This window comes from Cydia fagiglandana, chromosome 25, assembly GCF_963556715.1.
Source record: "Cydia fagiglandana chromosome 25, ilCydFagi1.1, whole genome shotgun sequence".
Lineage (NCBI taxonomy): Eukaryota > Metazoa > Arthropoda > Insecta > Lepidoptera > Tortricidae > Cydia > Cydia fagiglandana.
The window spans coordinates 8,558,258-8,583,476 of NC_085956.1; the positions used below are offsets into that span (position 1 = coordinate 8,558,258).

General features: G+C 40.1%; 1 protein-coding gene across 1 annotated transcript in view; it reads right to left on the reverse strand.

The window, feature by feature from the left end:
- Nucleotides 1-295: 295 nt before the first annotated feature.
- The window catches only part of LOC134677148 (uncharacterized), a 99,939-nt gene continuing 75,015 nt past the window's right edge, over nt 296-25,219 (reverse strand). The window contains exons 5-10 of the mRNA XM_063535606.1: nt 10,238-10,412; nt 7,834-7,922; nt 5,505-5,647; nt 4,110-4,266; nt 3,259-3,387; nt 296-2,508 (exon numbers count right to left, since the gene is read on the reverse strand). Coding sequence (XP_063391676.1) covers nt 2,320-2,508; nt 3,259-3,387; nt 4,110-4,266; nt 5,505-5,647; nt 7,834-7,922; nt 10,238-10,412 — 882 coding nt within the window. The 3' untranslated portion in view covers nt 296-2,319. The remainder of the gene's footprint in view (nt 2,509-3,258; nt 3,388-4,109; nt 4,267-5,504; nt 5,648-7,833; nt 7,923-10,237; nt 10,413-25,219) is intronic.

Consider the following 25,219-nt stretch of genomic DNA (forward strand, 5'->3'; position numbering starts at 1 on the left):
ATTAATTTAATACTTTACCCTACTCCTTTATTATAATACTAGATACTGGTGGCTTATTCACACAATCACTTTATTTGTTAATTATGGTAATTAATTTCAAAACAGGCTATTGGTTACGAAGCTTGTTACTTCATATTTAGTTTACAATTTCATCTTTCAGTATTTGAGGTCGGCATTAGAAAAAAGTACATATATTTTTACACTTTTTCTCATTGTGAGGTGTAAGTAATCGCTATGGTAATATGTTCAGTTCTACTAGGTATTTTATATTGATATAGGTAAAAAAAACAATATATTTTAATTAAGTCAGTATATTTGTTAAAAAAATATTGCATACAGTCTCATGCCGATATGGTTCCAGAACCCCATTGTCTTTAAAATCTAGTTAAGATCGGGATTAGTACACAATGAGGTAAGTATGAAACACATACCGATAATAATCATTCTTGTACACAGATACACAGGATAAGCAGCAATTTACTACTTATTTCAATATAAGACAAAACTATTTATTATACAAGTCGTTTTTGTATTTCGTAACCAGTTACGAAATTGTTTATTTTGGATCTACAAAAGAAAATAACGTTAATTATTATAATTGTGTAAACGAGTTTTTTGTTCTGTCATATATTAAAATAAGTGTGAATAAAGAATAAGTTTTAGCACCAATCATCACTTAAATGGCATATAAGGACTTAATGATAACTTAAGGAATATGGCATCCACAATTTATTTAAAACGGCTGAAAATTATAGAGAAGAAAAGTTTTTAAGTATTTCAGTACTCGCTTAGCATAAATTGCAAATATAGTTATAGTTATTTGTTCGTAGTAGAAAAACAATAATTCAAACCTTTCAGTTACCGTGAATGAGTCGCTGAAACACTTTAAAAAGGAAAGTATCCCACCACCTTGGAGGTAAAAGGCCCTATTTGCACATAATTATGCAAAACTGGCCTATATGACAAGTCCCTGGTTATAAGAAAATACAAAATTAAATAATTACTCAAGTCAACTTTGACTTAATATAGATATTAAATGTTATAGTAAAACGTTACGTTGTAAATGAGAATGATTGCAACTAAAATATTGCTACAGGACGGATTCGATATCATTATCACAACATAAATATCTAAATTCCATGGTACTGCTAAATACATATTTGTAAAACTAAACTTATGCTAAGTATGACTGAATGAGGTGTTCCTACATTAGATCAACATATATTTCTAAAGTAAAGGAAATTTTTCGAATTTTCGTAATCAGTTACGAAACAGTAATAATACGATTGTAACTGCATGGTTACGAACGTGACATTATTGACACCAATTACACAAACTTTATTTTAAAAGGTCTTTCGAAATTTCGTTGTTTTTTGACTATCACATTGTTGGCCAATGCTTAGAACACGAGATATGATAATAATATGAATACATTAAAAAAATGTTGCTAAACATAACATATTGCGAAAAAATATCGCAATTTTTTTTATAAGGAACACCTATTTTTATTTTAATATTACATTATTAATTCGTTTCTCAACCCGACTATCCACTATCTAATTTATTCGATGTCTTTGAAACCGACAAAAGCGTTTAAATTGTGATTTAATGTTATTTTGTATTTATTTCACAAGACTATTTAAGCACAACTTCTTTTTGTAAACATAATTCAAAAGTTTTTACACTAAGAAGTTATGAAATAGCACTTAATTGTAAACTTTTTACTCGATAGTGTTGGAGGTTGCCAATATGCCTTCACAGTAATGACATGAGCACGAATAATAATTTAATTGGTATTGCTACAACCTCCCTATAAGTTTATCCGACATTTTATTCCTTTGTTTCACTTAATTTTTTTTTTCGTGGCACTTCCTATATATAATAGTTTTAATACTTATACTGATAACGGGCACTTTTGTGATGTTTTGTTTAAACAATTAAACATTTTCCTCTTTCTATTAGCTTCGTTACAGCCTCCCACTTTAGAACACTTCCTATGTTTGACATTTTTGTCAAATTCCTTAGAATTGCAAACAAGAAGTACGTCTCACTCTCATTTTCAGAGTTAAACTGACCCTTTTTGCATTTACTTTCTAAATCATTATAATTGTTTATTTTAGTGCCAAGCAAGGAGGTTTGAGCTCACTACCTTGATTTGCGAAATTAATATCTCTTCGGCCGCATACGAAACCGAAATTTCGTAACCAATTGCGAAAGAAGAAAACATTTACTTTCTACGATACTGTTAAAAACTTAAAAATACAGGGGGAGACTGTAACGGAAGCAAACATGAAGTACAGTTTGGAAGTATGAAGTCATCTAGCTAGCATGTGAATATCCAGTATTAGTGTAAGGGCCACTATACAGCGAGCTACCGGAATGGCTCTTGCCGCGCCTGCGCGCGAGGATGCAAGCAATGGCGGCGATGACGCAAGCCATGAGGATCACGCCGGCGATGCAGATACCTATGGCGAAGTTGCGCTGCGATATGCAGATCTCGTCGTCTTTCTGCAAGTAGAAATATTATAAGATAAGATAAGATAAAATGTATGCGTGTGCGTGTGCGTGTGTGTGTGTGTATGTGTGTGTGTGTGACAGAAATGAACTAATTGAATGAATGAATGAGTGAATGTATTAGTGAATAAATGACCGACCTTCTCACTAGAAACCTCGTTGTCAAGCGAATCCTAGCCCCTATTTCACCAACGTGACATTGCATTCGCAAGTTTCATTGTTGCTGACGTCACAGGCATCCATGGGCTACGGTTATCGCTCACCATCGGGCACTGCTTGTCACCATCATTGTATTATTTAAAAAAACTTTATTATATCGGCAAAAAACAGCTATTTCTCTTGTGATGTTTATGATGATAATGATGACAATGGTCACAAGATTTCAAAGAACTTTCGGTAATTCTTGACAGCAAATGAGTTCTGTGTCGGAATTTCGTGACAATTGTCGTATTTTTTGTGACAATTGTCATTAACTAAGCAAAATAAGTACTTATTTACTGGAGTTTTTTTAATTAACATATTGGTGGCAAACAACCACACCGCCCGTCTGATGGTAAGCGGTTACCGTAGCCTATGGAGACCTGTGACGTCAGTAACAGTGATGTCGACAAATGCGACATTTGTCACGTTGGTGAAATAGGGCCCTGCTTGTTCACACACTTCCACGGTGGCCGGAGACCCTTCTGCTCACACCAGTGGTATGAAGTATGAACGAATGAATGAATAAGTGAATGAATGACTGACCTTCTCACTAATAACCTCCTCGCTGTCAAGCGAGTCTTGTTCGTTCACATAGAGTCCGGAGAACACCTCCACAGTGGCCGGCGATCCTTCTTCTTGCCGGCGCACGCGCCGCTTGTGAGAGCACGGCTCCTGCAACGTTATTACAAGCACAGAATAAATAATAGTACTAGGTACGGAAGACCCACTCTCTAACAAAACGCGTCTGTTACGATCAGGACAGATATGGCCGCTAGGTGGCGACAGCGCCACGCGCGGCGTAGCTAGCCACCAAAATTGGGGTGGAACGGATGTACTTTTAGCTACCTGTAGCAAAGCGACAAAATCGCTTAGTGAGCCACGCCTGTTACAAGTAAGTATATAATTTAATTATTTAGATTTCTTGTAAGATTTTTTACTATTGTATGTAGTATCTGCCCGATTCGAACTTTAAGATACGTCAATTATTAGATCTAGATACGATGTGTGTCAGTGTGAAAAGTGACATTTTTGTTTGAAGAAACGTCACATTTGACACTGACATATCTAATCCATATCGTTTCTAGATCTAATAATTGACGTAAGTATCTTAAATTTCGAATCGGGCCTTATGTAAGTATATAATTAATAATGTAGAGTCGAACAAAGTTAACTCAGCATGGCATTTCCATATGACAAAGTGAGTAAATGTCATAAATATCTTATTTCTATGAAAATATGGCGTGATATTACAATTGGATGACTCAAGTCACGGTATCACGGTATGATTTAGCAGCTAGCAGCAATAAATAATATAAATAGCTAGCTATATAAATAGCTAGCAGTAATAAATAAATAAAATGCCAAGAACGACACGTATGCGTCACAGTACTTACGCAGTCGGTGGGGTGGTTCAAATCACAAAGTTTCACTTCGCATGTGTAATACACGCTGGCGGTGTACGGGAACTTGTGTGCCGGGAACGACACGCGTGCGTCCTGTCGCTCGTCGCCGTATTGGAACATGCCCATTATATCGCCGTCTAACGGGCAACTGAAACAGAAATATTTACATTTATAGCGGTATTGGAAAAAGGAAGAAACTAGACGACAGTATCGAACAACATCCGACACCCTTACACTGCTTCTACGATTATTCTTGTCTGTCTAGTCCAGCCCATCTCTCACGGAGCACTCGGAGACCGAAACCTCTCTGTTTCTTACACACTAGTAATTATAGTATTTATAGTCTTAACCATCGTCAGTGATCAATCTCTGCTCGGCCCAGCCCAGCCCATCTCTCACGGAACACTCGGAGACCGAAACATCTCTGTTTCTTACACACTAGTAATGTTAGTATAGTCTTACCCATCGACAGCGATCAAGCTCTGCCCGGCCCAGCCCAGCCCATCTCTCACGGAACACTCGGAGACCGAAACATCTCTGTTTCTTACACACAAGTAATGTTAGTATTAATAGTCTTACCCGTCGTCAGCGATCAAGCTCTGCTCGGGCCAGCCTAGTCCGTCTCTCACGGAGCACTCGGAGACCGAAACATCTCTGTTTGTTACACACTAGTAATGTTAGTATAGTCTTACCCATCGACAGCGATCAAGCTCTGCCCGGCCCAGCCCAGCCCATCTCTCACGGAACACTCGGAGACCGAAACATCTCTGTTTCTTACACACAGGTAATGTTAGTATTAATAGTCTTACCCGTCGTCAGCGATCAAGCTCTGCTCGGCCCAGCCCAGCCCATCTCTCACGGAACACTCGGAGACCGAAACATCTCTGTTTCTTACACACCAGTGTTAGTATTAATAGTCTTACCCGTCATCAGCTATCAAGCTCTGCTCGGCCCAGCCCAGCCCATCTCTCACGGAACACTCGGAGACCGGAACATCTCTGTTTCTTACACACCAGTAATGTTAGTATTAATAGTCTTACCCGTCGTCAGCGATCAAGCTCTGCCCGGCCCAGCCCAGCCCATCTCTGACGGAACACTCGGAGACCGAAACATCTCTGTTTCTTACACACCAGTAATGTTAGTATAGTCTTACCCGTCATCAGCTTTCAAGCTCTGCTCGGCCGAGCCTAGTCCGTCTCTCACGGAACACTCGGAGACCGGAACATCTCTGTTTCTTACACACCAGTAATGTTAGTATTAATAGTCTTAACCATCGTCAGTGATTATTAAGCTCTGCTCGGCCCAGCCTAGCCCATCTCTCACGGAACACTCGGAGACAGAAACATCTCTGTTTCTTACACACCAGTAATGTTAGTATAGTCTTACCCGTCATCAGCTATCAAGCTCTGCTCGGCCCAGCCCAGGCCGTCTCTCACGGAGCACTCGGAAACGAGGAGACCGAAGCGTTTCTGTTTCTCTAGAGACACCACGAGGGTTAGCGTGTCGCCGATCCGCACGTTGGACGCCACCTGGGAAGTGCAATAGTTAAGATTATTATTATTTTTTTATTTTTATTATGCATGGGTTTACTCATGGCCACAGACTAGCCGAGGCGTAGACGTGGCCTACGATGGTGCGAGCTCGCCCAGAAGGTGCCTGTTCACTCTTGATTTGAAGGTTGCCGGGTTATAAGAGCACGGAAATATAGACGCCGGCAAGGAATTCCATTCCTTGGCAGTGCGCATAAGGAAAGTAGAAGCAAAGCGCTTAGTGCGAATTGGCGGAATATCTACCAAGTAAGGATGGAAACCGGCCGTGCGTCTAAAAGTCCGATGGTAGAATGGGGACGGTGGAATGAGCTCGTGTAGCTCTTGGGCACACTCCCCGAAGTGCAACCTGTAGAATACCGACAGGCTGGCGACTTTCCGCCGATGGGCCAAAGTCTGAAGCTTAGCCGTTAGCTTCTTGTCGCCAATCATCCTCCTGGCTCTGGATTATAAAAAAAGTTAATCTAATACCTTTAAACCAGCGGTCGGCAACCTTTTAGCAGACAAGGGTCACATAGCAGTTAACGAAGTGGACGCGGACCGCACTTTGATAATATTTATGACTTTATCAGACATTGTCATTTGTTAATAATACATACATAATAGCCAGGGAGGCTCGCGGGCCGCAAGTGAGAGATTCGCGGGCCACATGCGGGCCGCGGGTTGCCGACCGCTGCTTTAAACGAATAGCAATTCCTATTTATTTATTTATATATAGGTATATTTCGGGGATCTCGGAAACGGCTCTAAGATTTCGATGAAATTTGCTATATGGGGGTTTTCGGGGGCGAAAAATCGATCTAGCTAGGTCTTATCTCTGGGAAAACACGCATTTTTGAGTTTTTATATGTTTTCCGAGCATAGCTCGGTCTCCCAGATATTTTAATATCTGTCGGCGGCCGATCGTAAAATGTTCCTGTGTAATGTTTTGACGATAGTCACATTAAACCAATATATAGGCAGGATAGGTTCATTAGGTTGCTTCAGATGCCCAAAGGGCAAACTGCCCAGATATAGGAGCACCGCGTAGCGGGGCTCCGTCGACTCAGGGAACGAGTCAAAGATTTTCACGTTTCACGATATGCCTAGGAATTTCACGATATGCCTGATACGATCGGCCGCCGACATGTCAACTATAAAAACACTTTCATCGCCAATCTTAACATGATAACATGGTTTTATTTTTATTATCATACGTTGTATGATTATAGAAAGTCGAGTTATATGAATATTTAATGTGTAGCTTACTATTATGCGTACTAATTAGGACGAAGCAATAGCTGAATTCTAATTAATTTTTAATAGCGGATTTAACCGTTATGGTACGGTCCGTATTAAAAGACCACGCCATAGATAATTAATTGCTATGTATGACCCATATGACACAGCCACGAAAAACGTTGTCTCCCTACCTGACACTGTTTGTATAGTCTGTAATAGACTCGAAGGCCGATGATGATGATGATGATGACCCATATATTCAATGGAAAAGAGTGACATTCCATTTCCAACTGCAACTGCAATACTGTTGATTTTACTATGGAAATTGACAATGACAGCGACGCGTTTCCATAGTAAAATGAACAGTATTGCAGCTGCAGTTGGAAATGAAATGTCACTCAAAGATAGTCTCGTACTTGCATCTTAATTTAAGATTACATTCATTTGTGACGTTTCCAACCAAAAGGTACCACATCGTTGGTTGTCGATAAGTTTGATTTCAAATGAAGCCTCTACGGTAATAGCGCCTTATTGACAACCTACAAAGTACCCTTTTGGTTGAAAATTGTTTGGTAGAAGATAATTGGGGTTCCGTACCCAAAGGGTAAAACGGGACCCTATTACTAAGACTCTGCTGTCCGTCCGTCCGTCCGTCCGTCTGTCACCAGGCTGTATCTCACGAACCGTGATAGCTAGACAGTTGAAATTTTAACAGATGATGTATTTCTGTTGCCGCTATAACAACAAAAACTAAAAACAGAATAAAATAAAGATTTAAGTTGGGCTCCCATACAACAAACGTGATTTTAACCGAAGTTAAGCAACGTCGGGCGGGGTCAGTACTTGGATGGGTGACCGTTTTTTTTTGCCTTTTTTGGATTATGGTACGGAACCCTTCGTGCGCGAGTCCGAGTCGAACTTGCCCGGTTTTTTTTATAATTATTTACCTGTTTATCTTTCGGGTCCCCTTTGTAAATCTTCATCGTAACGGATGGCAGCAGACCAGAGTCCTCGTCGAAATCCTCTCTGAAATTAATAAGAGAAATAATTATATATAATTCTTATATAATATACATATTAGTTAGGTATCTCCGGTTTTGTGTTTACATCGTGAGAAAACCGGACTAATCCCAATGAGGTCTAGTTTACCCTCTGGGTTGATAGGTCAGATGGCAGTCGCTTTCGAAAAACTAGTGCCCACGGTGGGGCAAGGTGGGGCAGTTGCCCCAACCTGGTCTCTGACCATAAGCTAAGAATTTCTGTTTCAACCGTACCCTGTTACAATGTACCCAGCCTACCCCTACTTCTGCCCCACCCCTTAATGCTGCGTATGCCCATACCTACGTTATTTCTCGGGATTAGTTGCCAAGCGGACCCCAGGCTCTCATGAGCCGTGGCAGAATGCCGGGACAACGCGAGGATGAAGATCTCCGGTTTTGTATTAAAATGTGAGCTGAATTGGACTTGGAGCAATCGCTAACCTGGTATAGTGGATTTAGCAATCGAACTGAGCAGCAGAGCTGACAAAGTAGATGTATTGTGGTTATGTGGAACTGTAGCCAGTAAATATTTTTTAAGTCATATCTCTTCGGCACACTAAGGGCGATTGTGCACTACCTACAATGAATTTTACTGTCCGGCAGTCCGAGTTTTTACGGTCCGATATGGCACGCCATTAAATGTATATGTGCACTAGACGTAATTTTACCGTCCGATATTTTACTTTTCGCCATTCCGGACAGTTTTTTTCCTGTCCGAGATGACAGCTATGAAAGACGTGTTTATGCTTGTGCACTGCGTCTGGAATTAGTATTATTCATGACTTGGCCGGGCGGGGGCGGACTAGGGGGGGTGTGTGTTTCATGCTGCTACGCCGCACCTGCGAATAAAAAGACGGACAAGTGCACCAGCCATCCAGCCAATCATCCGTTTTTTTCATGCCACTGCGCCGCACCTGCGAGTAAAAAGACGGACAAGTGCACAAGCCAATCATCCGGTTTTTTCATGCCATATCGGGCCATGAAAACTCAGACTGCCGGACAGTAAAATTCACTGTAGTGCACAATCGCCCTAATAAGTGCACCCTTCAGAACCAAGCAGGAGCTAACTGAATATTACGGAAACGAGGCTAAGACTCACTGTTCTTCAAGAGTGTTGGATTGGAGTTAAGCGCTGTAGCTCGGGGGTAGATGTGGAAATGTGCCAAGTCTATCTATATCTGCAACTTTACATAATAGCTGCCACCCTGCCCGGTCACCAGGCGGAGGTGGGGCTAGACTATGATGTGTACTTACTGTTCTTCAAGAGTGTTGGAACTAAGCGCTGAAGCTCTAGGGTAAATGTGGAAATGCGCCAAGTCCATCTATATTTGCACCGTACATGGTATCCGCGACCCAGGCCGGTCACCGGCGGAGGTGGGGCTGGACTATGTGTACTTACTGTTCTTCAAGAGTGTTGGAGCTAAGCGCTGAAGCCCTAGGGAAGATGTGGAACTGCGCCAAGTCTCTTCTTCTATATCTGCACCGTACGTGGTAGCCGCGACCCTGCCCGGTCACCAGGCGGAGGTGGGGCTGGACTATGATGTCTACTTACTGTTCTTCAAGAGTCTTGGAGCTAAGCGCTGAAGCTCTAGGGTAGATGTGGCACTGAGCCAAGTCTCTTCTTCTATATCTGCAGCGTACATGGTAGCCGCGACCCTGCCCTGTCACCAGGCGGAGGTGGGGCCGGACTATGATGTGTACTTACTGTTCTTCAAGAGTGTTAGAGCTAAGCGCTGAAGCTCTAGGGTAGATGTGTAACTGCGCCAAGTCCCTTCTTCTATATCTGCACCGTACATGATACCCGCGACCCTGGCCGGTCACCAGGCGGAGGTGGGGCCGGACTATGATGTGTACTTACTGTTCTTCAAGAGTGTTAGAGCTAAGCGCTGAAGCTCTAGGGTAGATGTGGAACTGCGCCAAGTCCATCTATATCTGCACCGTACATGGTAGCCGCGACCCTGGCCGGTCACGAGGTGGAGGTGGGGCTGGACTATGATGTGTACTTACTGTTCTTCAAGAGTGTTGGAGCTAAGCGCTGAAGCTCTAGGGTAGATGTGGAACTGCGCCAAGTCTCTTCTTCTATATCTGCACCGGACATGATAGCCACGACCCTGGCCGGTCACCAGGCGGAGGTGGGGTTGGACTATGATGTGTACTTACTGTTCTTCAAGAGTGTTGGAGCTAAGCGCTGAGGCCCTAGGGTAGATGTGGAACTGTGTCAAGTCTCTTCTTCTATATCTGCACCGGACATGATAGCCACGACCCTGCCCGGTCACCAGGCGGAGGTGGGGTTGGACTATGATGTGTACTTACTGTTCTTCAAGAGTGTTGGAGCTAAGCGCTGAGGCCCTAGGGTAGATGTGGAACTGTGTCAAGTCTCTTCTTCTATATCTGCAGCGTACGTGGTAGCCGCGACCCTGCCCGGTCACCAGGCGGAGGTGGGGCTGGACTATGATGTTGTTGAAGTACTCTACGGTCCCATCGTCCTGGAAAAAAAGACAATTGTGTTATTTCTCTTGTTGCTTTTTGTTTTGTAGGATAAAGTGTTATAAGTACTTCATAAGCTTTATAGTACAGTATAGGCCAACGGAGGTATCATAGTCGCATTTTATCACCTGTCATGTCATGCGCCACTGTCGCACTTAGATACTTGTAAGAACGTGACAGGTATGGTGACAGATAATAAAAAAACCGACCATCTTAGCCCTGCAAGTTTCTTTCCAGTGGAGTCTTAAATCAAGTAGAGGTAGAAGGTAGAAACAGACGATATTCGAAATTACCCGCGCTAGGTGTCTCTTATTTATTTTGATTACACCATTAGCTACTTTTATATTAAATCATCGTTTTTAACCCAAGGTTAAGGTCCGTGTGAAACTATTAACATTACAAGAATTTCATCAGAAGCATGAAAATCTAAACATCAACATTCCAATACAAAAACCAAAAAAACATCAACTCTATTATCAATTAAATAAAATACAATTTTATTCGATGAGGTGCTCCTATCAAATTGTTTTTATCCAAAACCAAGTTAACAAAAGCGTCTCACATAGCTTTTAGCTTGATAATAATAAAGTTTATTTTTGTGTGATCGTTAGTTTTTAGATGTTTTTAGTGTTAATTTGTATTGTTTCGTTGTGGTCACGCGAGTTAGCGTTTCTTCACGGAACCTTGTACTATAATTTCTTCTTCTGTTTCTCTAGTTTGTTTTTGGTCATTAGTTTTGCTAAGATCTTTTTTTTATAAATAGTCTTGTTTTAGGGTTCCGTACCCAAAGGGTAAAACGGGACCCTATTACTAAGACTTCGCTGTCCGTCCGTCCGTCCGTCCGTCCGTCCGTCTGTCACCAGGCTGTATCTCACGAACCGTGATAGATAGACGGTTGAAATTTTCACAGATGATGTATTTATGTTGCCGCTATAACAACAAATACTAAAAACAGAATAAAATAAAGATTTAAGTGGGGCTCCCACCCATACAACAAACGTAATTTTTGACCAAAGTTAAGCAACGTCGGGCGGGGTCAGTACTTGGATGGGTGACCGTTTTTTTGCCTTTTTTTGCATTATGGTACGGAACCCTTCGTGCGCGAGTCCGACTTGCACTTGCTCGGTTTTTTATAAATAGTCTTTTTTATCATCTCGATATAATTAATTACTATTTAACAATAATTATTCAACATTAATAAAAACTTTTGGGTTTCACTTAGTTCTATCTGGTTCTCGGTAACTTCTCTAATTATTAAACATTACTTGTGTGATGTTTCACCCACACTCGTACTTTGATGCCTTTCCTTATGTAGGTACAGTTAAAAGGTACATATGTAGGGATACTATAGGGTTTAAATATTAAAGATAATAACTACGTTAAGAACGTGTAATGTTATTATGTTTTGAGAAATAAACAGATTGAAAAAAAAGCGAACGAACCTAACCTACCTAATACCTATGTAAAATGTGGTGATAGAAAAAGTGGGCATTTAGCGTTCTAGACCGTTTGCGATGTAGACTACTTAATTGCGATTTAGGCAAAACAACACACTAGTCATTTTGCGTTCTAGACCATCTGCGGATAACCCGTTAAATACCCTATTGATATTTTACCGTTTGGAACATTTTCAATACCTATTATAACGGAAAAAAATTATTAATGCAAACCGACCAATTATGGCTAATATGCGATCGATTACAAAAATTACAATTATAATATAAATAAATATATACCCTTATATTTATAATAAAATATAAATTTATAATTCTACACACGAATTACTAATTATGTCACATCCTGATCCCGACACGACAAAACTGAGTCACAACGAACCAAATTCAAATTCCGAACGGTTTTTTCCGTCGCGCGCTCGCGCCGGATGTGACGTCACTTCCACTCATTGTGCACCCTAATAACATTATTAAGTAATGTTACAGGGAAGATATTAAACCTAATGGTACTCATGTATGAAGTATCATTTCATAATTACTTTAGAGCCCAACTGGGGAAGTGCCCTCCACTTTTCACAAAACCACAGACAAATAATAATACTACAGCACCGTACTGTTGTGTTCCTTTCGGCAGGCGTGGCTCACTCCGCGATTTCGTCGCTTTGCTACAGGTAGCTAAAACTCCATCCGTTCGGCCCCAATTTTGGGGTTTGCCATAAGCCGCGCGTGGCGCTGTCGCCACCTAGCGGCCATATCTGTGCTGACCGTGACAGACGCGTTTTGTTAGAGAGTGAGTCTTCTGTACCTAGTACTATTATTTATTCTGTGCTTCCGGCAAGTAAGGTTGCCATAGCTTAAGAGCCCATCAACGTGCACACTAGCGCCACTGCTAAATAATTGTGATTATATAAATTTAACGACAGGTTTTTAAGAAAGGGGGCCGCTAGCAACATAAACACTAGTTTGATGTATTCAAAAGGTACTTAAATACACAATACAGTACGTAGCGGCCCCCTTTTTAGGGTTCCGTACCCAAAGGGTAAAACGGGACCCTATTACTAAGACTTCGCTGTCCGTCCGTCCGTCCGTCTGTCCGTCTGTCTGTCACCAGGCTGTATCTCACGAACCGTGATAGCTAGACAGTTGAAATTTTCACAGATGATGTATTTCTGTTGCCGCTATAACAACAAATACTAAAAACAGAATAAAATAAAGATTTAAGTGGGGCTCCCATACAGCAAACGTGATTTTTGACCAAAGTTAAGCAACGTCGGGCGTGGTCAGTTCTTGGATGGGTGACCGTTTTCTTTTTGCATTTTTTTCCGTTTTTTTTTTTGCTTTATGTACGGAACCCTTCGTGAGCGAGTCCGACTCGCACTTGCCCGGTTTTTTTTAAATACCGGTCGTTAAATTTATATAATCACGATTATTTAGCAGTGGCACTTAGTGTGCACGTTGATGGGCTCTTAACAAGGGTGCGGAGTGTTAAAGTCGGCAACACGCATGTAACAAATCTGAAGTTGCAGGCGTCCATAGTCTACGTCGACCGTTTCCCATCAGATGTTTGTCACGTGGTATTAAAAAAAAACCGTTGTAGTGTGGTAGCGGCCTTAAAGCCATAATTATTTCCCCTCCCTCGATTCGCGACTGATACTGAGAACAATCACATTCACTTCAATGGCCGCGACTTTTAGATCTACTGGCTACCTTTGCTACCGTGTTGTGAAAGATATGTGACGTTACCTATGAAAAGGGACCGTATTGTCGATGGCGCTTGTGTCCGGAGGAATGCCCCATATGTCCGGAGGTAATTGCCATTCGAAGAAATAACTTTGTTACTTTTATAACTAACCATGTTTTTCATTATGATTTTTCCCCTCCCGTAGAAAATGGACCAGCCAAAATGTATGAAACGGCCAAATTTTTTTTGCGATTTCGGGGTAACCCGGTAAGGGAATTTATTTGTGTGATGAACACAGATATTTGTTCCTGAGTCATGGTTGTTTTCTATGTATATATGTATTTATCTATATTAAGTATGTTTATATCGTCACCTAGTACCCATAGTACAAGCTATGCTTAGTTTCGGGTTAGGTCGATCTGTGTAAGATGTCCCCAATATTTAAAAATATATATATGCGCCGCAGAGTCGCCACTTTTTTTTCCCCGGGGCGCTGAGTTGACCCAACTTTCTTGGCTCCTCTACACGATGGGCCAGCGCCGGCCACTCCAAGGGACGCAGCCATGCGGTAGAATGACATAGCAATATCACTTGCTCCCTCTAACGCATAAATGCATCCCTTGTAATGGCCAGCGCTGGCCCATCGTGTAGAGGAGCCATCTGATATTATGCATCGGGGCACCAAGTGCTACAGGCCTACAGGTCTCTAAATTAACAGTTATTTTGAATGGCTCTTTCGTGTACCAATTACCAATTTAGCAGTCTTATAGACTAGACTTAAGGGGTATCCAGACGGGACTGATGAAATCAGTCGATTTGTTCAGGAAAATAATTGGTCAATCTCATCTAGCGTCCACACGTACACAAATTAAATCACCAATTTGCATTCTACTATGAAAATTGGCATTTTTGTGTCCGCACCTGCTGATGTGATCGGGGAATCAAATTGGTATTTGCGTCCGCATGGCCCTGTTCGATCGGAGAATTTCATCAGATTGGCGAAAAATTGTCTCGTCTGGATACAGCTTTAAAAGGCTACACAGTAGCCATTACATGCAGTCGGTGGGAGTGAGTGACCTTTAGCGCGGCCTTGTGGTAGGCGGTCCGGTTTGTGCCTTAAATGTATGGCTGGAAAATTATCGGGTCCTTGCTCATATTGTAGTTTATTATGGGTTTAAAAATGTGTAATGAAATGAATGATTTTTGTCCAAAATTTAATTTTTGGTACAAGCTTCTATCGCTGACTGTACTTTTCTTTCCACAGACAACTAATACTCATCTAGCTAGACAATTGTAATAAACACAAACACATTTTAGGTAGTGTTGTTTTGATAATAAAATGGTTTATTACGGTATTGAATAATTAAGTAAAATAAATAAATATTTGGGGACAATCTTACTCGACCTAGCCCCAAACTAAGCGAAGCTTGTACCTACTATGGGTGCTAGGCGACGATATACATACGTATATAGCAGTGGCGGCGCGTCAAACATATTCATAGGCAAGCAGGGGCTAATTTGGCTTACATATTTCCTATACAACTCTACCCAAACGTCCAAAAACAGGCAAGCCGGTGGGAATCGGCTTTTATGGACGCGCCGCCACTGGTATATAGATAAATACATACTTATATATACATAGAAAACAGCCATGACTCAGAAACAAATATCTGTGTTTATCACACAAATAAATGCCTTTACCGGGATTCGAACCCGGGACCATCGGCTTCATAGGCAGGGTCACTACCCACTAGGCCAAACCGGTCGTCAAGTACTTAACAACTTTCAGTCAGTAAAACTTTGAAAATAGTCTCTTTACTTCTGGGAAACCATAAAAATGTCAAAAAACGTGCACCTACTTATAAAAAATCATAAAACGACCACGGGAACTGCATAACGATCAAAACTGACCGAAACTACTTAAAGGAACGTTATCGTTACTCCGTCGAACAATAGACCATAGACAAGTCACGACTTTCAGTGCACCGATATTAATGACAACTGTACCCAATTCAATCAGTTCGCTGACCCTAATCACCTTATGGTCATTAGCTTTTGGGTATTTCCTTTTTAAGGTTATTGTGATTTTGATTGATGACACTAGGTGAAAATGCTACAAGAAAGAATATTGTCTTGTTTAAAGAATTCTTAAATAAATAAAATATACTTCACTTTCTAAATGACTTCAAATGAAGGAAAATCAATATCTTTCGATCTATTCTACCTTTGATTTCATCTCTTATACCTTTTTTTTTGTTTATCGTGTAATATTTTTATTAATAACGAACAAAATGAATTTCTAAATGTTAATTTTAATTATTTTGTGGGTTTGATTAAACGCTTTTGCGCAACGCAAACGTATCAACTATTTTTGATTAATAATTTCGCTATCCAAAGGTTACAGAGATAACAGAGATTGCTTTTTCACGATAAGACCGCCTGCTGTCTGCTCTATCTTTAATTGTGTTTTATAAAACTGTTTATTGCAAGAGTCGTGTAAGAATGTAATTCTATTTAATGATCTAAATATTTGTTCCCTTTGCCAAAATATACGTACAAATCCCAGACAAACATATCTGTAAGTACGTTACTCTCGCCATACACTGACAGATTTGTCCGCTAGACACAACTGCCAGACAGATCTGACAGACAACTATACACGATGGCCAAAAAACAAGTGCATTCCCGTTGCCAGGGACTTTTTGGAATTATACTGAGCAACTTTTACTATGGGACCAATACCGAAATCACGATAAAAAAATTCCCCTCATGGAAAATGGACCAGCCAAAATGTATGAAATAGCCAAATTTTCTTTCGCGATTTCGAGATTGGTCCCATAGTAAAAGTTGCTCAGTATAATCCCAAAGCCTCCCTGGCAACGGGAATGCACTTATTTTTTGGCCACCAGTATGTGTATATACGTATCCGTAGTTATTTTGTCAAGACTTGTTTAGGTTAGGAGACTACTTGCCTAATAGAGCCTTGGACCGTTTGGTCGGCACCCTACAAGTCCTAACGAAATGATTGTTGCGTAGGAGCGTAGCTAAGCCATGCGCGTGAGTTGAATGAAGGATCTTGACTTAAGTCATGATACATCATGACGTAATTTATATCTATACAGAGTATATGTCATCCTCATGTCAGCCTTTTATCACCCCCTGCTGAGCATAGGCCTTCTAGAACGCCACTTCTCCCGGTCCTGAGCTAATCTCATCCAGAAGTGACCCGCAACCTTCCGAATGTCGTCCACCCAACGAGCCAACGGACGCCAAGCACTCCTTTCGTCTGTAAGCGGCCACCATTCCGTTAACATTTTGGCCCACCTGCCAACATGCCCCGCCCAACTCCAAATAAGTTTGGTTATGACCAATTATGTATATTTATGGAATAATCGCTTCTAACACCCAAAATAGTTATTCTAGTTCGTTTACCCGGGATAATGTCCATGTTAAATAGTCGTTTAAGTAGTTTTGGAGTTTCTAAATAACCTAACCTAACCTAAGTTTTCTTAAGAGCCCTTCAACGTGCACACTAGCGCCACAGGTAAATAATCGTGATTATTTAAATTTCACGAAAGATATTGAAAAAAGGGGGCCGCTACGGACTCTATTGTGTATTTAAGTACCTTTTGAATACATCAAACTAGTTTCTATGTTGCTGGTTTCGTCGATCTAGGAACTAAAAACAAAAACGGCCGTTTTAACTTTGGACGCATAGTTGAAGGGCTCTTAATAAAAAGACGTAGGTAATAGTGCGACATAATATATGTACCTACTTAGTACAGCGGTTCTTAACCTTTTTCTATCCACGGACCCCTAGGAAATAAAGCACAAGTTCAAGGACCCCTTAATAAAAAAAACAGCAATATACTTCAGACCGGTGAGAATAGATGAGACTGCGGCGGACCCCCGTACATATACTCGCGGTCCCCCAGGGGTCCGCGGACCACAGGTTAAGAAACACTGACTTAGTAGATTGTAGAAATTAAATAAAATGGAACTAAAAAAAATGCCATACTAAATGGTTGCCATGTTTAAGCATTTTACGTCAAAATGTGACAGTTACATAGGAAGTGGCGCCCTCAATAAACGGTAAGCAACGCACATGTGACTCCCTAGAGCTAATTAAATTAAAGTGGTTTAATCCGGACCAACATAATCATATCAGTGTTAGTAACATGCCTCCACAGACAAAACATTCTCCAGACTGAGCATAGTAGCGCTAGCCCCTCCTCTGCCACGCATACGGTAATTTTACTCCATGTTTGAGTCGAAAGTGTCTTTGTGTGACGTCCGTGTCTTTGAACGGACCAATCACGGCACGGGACTTTGCTCACCTAGTCCCGCGCACCCCCGCATTTTTGGCATCATCGGTTGCATGAAATAATTGCTCTAAACTCGGTCTAGAGTATTCCTAGCCTATGCCTGCCTCTTAATTGCTTAAAGGTTAGTATACACAAAGAAAAACAATGCAGAGAAAAAAATGTATATAAAACAAAAAAAACCGGGCAAGTGCGAGTCTGACTCGCGCACGAAGGGTTCCGTACCATAAAGCAAAAAAAAAAAAACAAAAAAAGCAAAAAAAAAACGGTCACCCATCTAAGTACTGACCCCTCCCGACGTTGCTTAACTTTGGTCAAAAATCACGTTTGTTGTATGGGAGCCCCATTTAAATCTTTATTTTATTCTGTTTTTAGTATTTGTTGTTATAGCGGCAACAGAAATACATGATCTGTGAAAATTTCAACTGTCTAGCTATCACGGTTCGTGAGATACAGCCTGGTGACAGACGGACGGACGGACGGACGGACGGACGGACAGCGAAGTCTTAGTAATAGGGTCCCGTTTTACCCTTTGGGTACGGAACCCTAAAAAACTAATACAAAATGTCGATTGCGTAGGTGTGCGCGTGAGTGGATCGAAGGTGAATCTTAGCGCCGGTTGACGTCACCGTGAGTAATCTGGCTAAATAAGGATTACGGCCTCGGTCACTTTTTCATCTCTGTCACTGGTTTTTGCAATTAGCGATACCACCATCATAAGATTAGCTAGGTATTGGGGCAGGGATTAAGGTTGACAGATCGAAAGGCGCTATTATCGGGAAACAATATCAATTTTTCGGGATTTTGGGACTTAAGTCGGGGAAAAAATACATTCAAATTAAAATAATTGTATTAAAAACAACGATATTTTACATTATTGGCACTACGTCAGCTCGCTCGCTCGACGACAGTTCGGTTTGAAATTATTGTTTTATAACGTGAAGCTGGTTTTCGGGACAATTTTCACTTTGTCGGGAATCGGGAACACATGCTAAAAATCGGGAGAATCCCGCCAAATCCCGACCATCTGGCAACCCTAGCTGGGATTGGGAATAGTTTCCTACAGGATGTCGCCGTCAGAATGTTGTGGAAGATTTTTCTGAACCCGTAGGTATAATTCGCTGAATATGGGGACCAAATCGATAGCTTTTAAGGTCAATCATTTACTCTCGTTTAATGCGTATTGAACGCGACACCCTAACGTATATTATAGTTGATATATGTTACAGCAACGGTCTCCTAGTCTAGTCGGTAGTGACCTTGCCTACGCAGCAGGAGGTCCCGGGTTCGAATCCTGGTAAGGGCATTTGTTTGTGTGTTTATCACAAATAGTTATTGCTGAGTTATGAATGTTTTCTATGTATACTTATAAGTATTTATATATGTATATGTTGTATATTATATATATCGTCGTCTAGTACCCACAATACAAGCTTTATTGAGTTTACGGTGGGACTTGGTTGATCTGTGTAAAATTGTCCCATTAAACTATAATATTTATTTACTTATTTATATATTTGATATCGCTTCATATTTGACTCTGACTTTCAATAATAAGTATTTGTTTGCCACCAACGTGTTAATTAAAAAAAACTCCACTGTATCGCCAGAAAATAAGTACTTATTTTGCGAAGCTAATGACAATTGTCACAAGAAATACGACAATTGTCACGAAATTCCGACACAGAACTCATTTGCTGCCAAGAATTACCGAAAGTTCTTTGAAATCTTGTGACAGTCGTCATCATTATCATCATAAACATCACAAGAGAAATAGCTTATACGTTATTTATAGCGTTATTGACCTTTAGGAAACACTGTATTGGTTGGTATTGGTCAGCTGTAAAAAAGCAAACGTCTACACGGAAGGTAGCCTAACTATTATACAACAGAAGACCTTACTTTAAGCGTAGGAGCCAATTGATTCAGCCTTCTCTGACTCTAATCATTTTACATAACCGGCGGGATGTTACATGACATTATGTGATTTATGTGTTAAATGTATGCGTCATGCATCCTGTAATGGTCATACATAAGCAGAAAAACAAAAATTGACTCTTCTGTAACCGAAAGTTATGGAAACTAGAATCCTATTCAGATTCAACAACTGGCGGCGCGATTCGGGAAATGAATTAGAGATTAAAATAGATACGATGTGGTAAAGATATGTGACGTCCCACGGGTAAAGGCAATGGCAATTGGCGCTTACGCTGTTATTAACGCCGCTCCAATATTATTGCGACGCTATGCAATGAGACGTAAGCGCCAGTCGCCATGAGGTACCTTTTTCCGTGGAACGTCACATATCTTCACTATTTCATATCCAGTGAATCTCTAAGTTATATCCCGAATCGCGGCGCACGCCGCCATAAGGTACCTTTTGCAGTGGAACGTCACATATCTTTACTATATCTAGTGAGTCTCTAATTAATATCCCGAATCGAGCCGTGGTTCCTTACGGTGATCTAAATTGATACGCCTTGATGTTTGATGTTGATCGTTTTGATTGGTGCGTACGTGAGATGCGAGCCAGCCACCAAGACGATATTAGTCAAAGTCCTATCAAAACCATAACAATTTTTAAATAAGAATCTAGAGCTAACGTGTTTACAGAAATTGGGCTATTTAAACACATTTTAGGAACTTCTGTTACTTCTGTAAACAAAAAAAATGCGACTAGGTATATTTTCCGTTTTTCTACCTATAATTTGTATTTGTACAAACGTAATTATCACAAAATGTCAACAGCGCATTTTAAACTGCAATGGCGGCTTGCATTTTAAAACTACTTAACATAATAAAGCCTTTCGTCGGCGAGGTCGTTACGTGATCCAAAAGTAGGTTGTGTTACAACGTACGTACGGTCAAGTGCATGGGTTTGAATGTAGACTGTTTCATTTTTAGCCGACTATGACCAAGCTGAACCTATGCCAAAAAGAATAGATAGTATAGAGGGGTCCTGTCATTGTAAATTTTGTTGTCACGGTACATTTACTGCCATCTATCGACACACGATTAAAACTTAAAATAAAATTGAAAATGTATAAAATAATCAAAATATGTTTACGGATAAATGATTCTTAATTTTTATTGTTCCCTAAGGACCCATGTTCTTTCACTGATATGTGTTAAAATTGTTAAATACCAAACGGTGTCGTTAACGCCATCTAGCCGAGAATAGGCCAAAGGTAATGGCGCTATCTATTCGAGAATGACTTTTCCTTGGCCGTCCGAGGCACGTTTTTTTCTTAGACTTTATTTATCTTATACGGAGTTATATATATCTCTGCCTATGCTAAGCTATGATTATAGTACTTAGTAGTAGCTAAAATAATAGATAGTATAGAGGGGTCCTGTCATAGTAAATTTTGTAGTTACAGTAAATTTACTGCCATCTATCGACACACGACTAAAACTCAAAACGAAAACGTATAAAATTATCAAAAAAATGTATGTATACGGATAAATGATTTTATTATTTTTATATCATTTTGATCCATGTTCATTCACTGATATCCAAGTGTTAAAATTGTTTAATGTGAAACGGTGTCGTCACGCCATCTAGCCGAGTATAGGCTAAAGGTGTGTGCGGCATCTATCCGAGAATGACTTTTTCTTGATTTCCGAGGCACGTTTTTTCCTAAGACTTTATTCATCTTATACGAAGTTACATAGTATGTATTTAGTAGTAGTAGTAAGAGTTTACGAGTATTACACAAAACAAGTACCTATACAGAGAGAAATGTGTACTAGGGCGAACTTATCCGCTTAAGAGTGTCTTCCCGCTAAGCTTTAAGCAACTGAGACAGATAAACGCGAAATGGTAGTCAAACTAAGATGTGTACATGACGGCGAGGCTTAAAATAAATAGCTAACCCTAAAATTCCTAAAAATAAGATGTTTTATAACAAATCTTCCGTGAGACACGGACATATTAAATATATTAAGAACGGGTCACTCACGTATTTTAAGTCGAAAATCGCTCGACATGTTTCACTCCGTACCGAGGAGTGTCATCAGGGGGTTGCGTTTATGGTGACGGACCGGCGCAGACACAACGTTGTATAAAATATATGTGACGTCCAACGGGTAAACGTACCTTACGGCGGTTGGGGCTTACGCTATTATTAACGTTGCTCCAATATTATTGCGGCACTATGCGACGTAAGCGCCAGCCGCCATAAGGTACCTTTTGCCATGGAACGTCACATATATGTATAATTGTATAATTCTGAGTATGAGGGTTCGTAAATTAAATAAATAACTAAATAACATATAACTATAATATACCTATTCTCACCTTACCTCGGCTCAGCCTTCGCACCTCAAACCAAACAGTATTGTTTACAAACGCCTAAACCAACTTGACTCACAATTACGAAAAACAAACAGACGGAACAAACATTTCGTCAATCGAGAACGTTTTATAATAAACTTGACAGGTTGTTTATTTATGTAGGAACTGGTACAGTCAGCAAAGGAACTTGTATAACAATAAAAAACATAAACCGCTCAAGTGCGAGTTAGACTCGCGTTCCAAGGGTTCTGTACATAAGTCCGACTCCCGCTTGACTGCACATTTCTAATAGGTTTTCCTGTCATCTATAGGTAAAGTACTATTTTGTGTATTTGTTCAAAATTTTAGGACTGTAGTTTCAGAGATAAGGGGGGGGGGATGGTCGGACACACAGACAGACGCACGAGTGAACTTATAAGGGTTCCGTTTTTTCCTTTCGAGGTACGGAACCCTAAAAATACCCAGAATAAGAACTCTATGGTAATAGAATAGAGGCTACTTGCACCTTTCAGATATAATATATATAATATGTTATTTTTAATATGTCTTTTAGTACAACAAAGAGTTTACTACTACTAATCTTAATAGAGTTAGGCCAAAAAAAGACTGCAGGGATTTTGATAGCCCACGCAGCTAGTAACGATATGGATTAGATATGTCAGAATCAAAAGTGACGTTTTTGTTTGAAGAAACTAGCAGCCGTATTCGAACAATGAGATACGTCAAATGCTAGATATTGAAACGATATGGACTAGATATGTCAGTGTCAAACAAGGGTCAAAATTGACATTTCTTCAAACAAAAACGTCACTTTTGACACTTCTTTGACACTGACATATCTAGTCCATATCGTTTCAATATCTAGTATTTGACGTATCTCATTGTTCGAATACGGGGGTAGGTATCTTAAAGTTCGAATCGGGTAGTCCAGTTCTAATAGTCATAAACTTATCCTTAATATCTAGTTGCGTTAAGAATAAATATCAAATCATTATTTCCGCATGCCATCTCAAAGAACCAGCATTCCTCGCATAACGATTGCTACTAGAACGATGCGCCGGCGATGTTATAAACATAGTTGTCATTCAAATGCTTGTAAATCGTAGTGATTATATTCTCTTTGGTACTGCTAGAACGAGTCGAGCCCTTAGACGATCCAGTATAATATACCGGGTGTGGCCTGTAATATGAGCAAAAAATTTAACTGTAGGCTGTACTCTTCATACTGACCAACATTTGTTCAGCGACTTTTAAAAATAATTTGTGGTTTGATTTTTAATACACTTTAAAGTTTATTCCAAGACGCAATGTATTGCGAATTTTGTTATGTTTAAGGCGTGACAAGCAACGTCAATCAAAATGGTATGGCGTGGCGATGGCGTCCATTGAAAATAATATTTATTTTGTATGAAAAATAGGGAGTCTACATACACTGAGACAAAAGTACAACAAAAACACACTTAGAATTACAAAAATAAACTTAATCCGGGGACAAGGAGAGTTAACTAATAGGAACAAATTGACTTTTGCAATTTCTATTAGTTCTTGCAATTTCTATAATCTTTTTGTTGAAATTATATTTGGGATTACTGAGCTGTTTGTAGAAATAAATAAACTTTACAGAAATAGTGAAACGTCTATAATTATTACTAAAACTTCATTTTTTCCCCCAGTACAGAACTGTTTTGTAATTCCTGGTGATGATTTTTCTTTCAGTGTACTTCATAATTTTTTAAAGTTGTTGAACAAAAGTGTCACCGTTTGAGGAGTCCAATCTGTGTTTTCATTATTTGCTCATGTTACAGGTCACACCCGGTATACTATACCTACAGATACATATTAGGGATTTGTCTGACAAATCTACTAATCCACAGTCAGTAAAACTATTTGCTCACATAATAATGTATGCAGTCCATGCAGGGGTGCTAACGTAATAGTTTTGTAGACTAGCGTGGCGCACTCCGCGATTTCGCCGCGTCGCTACAAGTACATGCGGCCCACACCAATTTTGGTGTCTAGCCATAGTAGTTGCCGCGCACCTCTTAGGTACTAATTATATTTATACATGTCAGGAGCTCGTAATAGTGTAATTCTCGGCCAAAAAATATGCCGTGGCCAGTTGCGTGCGCTCTCACCAAAAAATGATGCTCTACCTATAGATATATTTTTCTAAGAACAGAAGAAACAATTTTGCTTCTTGTCTAACGGTCACGTAATACTGGAATTGAAAACTCGCCTCACTTGCGTACGCGCAGTAACATCGTCTACTTGTATAAAACTTGCGTAGATGCGATGCGTATCACGCTTCCCGCTTACGTAACGTGGCCGTCGCGAACCCGCTAAAGGGCACCGTACATTGCTATACTCTGTAGGTATCTTATACCGAATAATTTATTTATAATCAAGATATACCACGTGTCCCAAAATCCAACGATAAGCCGGCACCAGAAGATGGACCTGCTCATGACTACATAAACTTTTTTTTTTATAAAAAAAAATATATCTCAATTTATTAAGAATTACAAAAAAAAATTAATCGACTCCCCTAGTGGTATTTTTAACGACCTTGTCTACAACTGGCTTATGGAGCCATTTTAGGGTAGATTCTGTTTACTTTTATTTAAATACCTTAAGATACAGATTATAGTGACAAGATATTAACGGCGCGAATTGGGAAACGAATTAGAGATTAACTAGATACGATATAGTAAAGATAGGTATGTGACGTTCCACGCAAAAGCTTATGCTGTTATTTACGCCGCTCCAATATGCGGCGGCGATATGCGACGTAAGCACCAGCCGCCATAGGGTATCTTTTGCCATGGAACATCATATATCTTTACTATTTCATATCTAATGAATCTCTAATTCATTTCCCGAGTCGCGGCGCCAGCCGCCATATAAAGTACGTTTTGCCGTGGAACGTCACATATCTTTACTATTTCATATCTAGTGAATCTCTAATTCATTTCCCGAATCGAGCCGTAAGCCATGGTAACAAGGGTAAGAACCTAATATAATCCTAGACGTAAGTATAATATGTACAACTTAG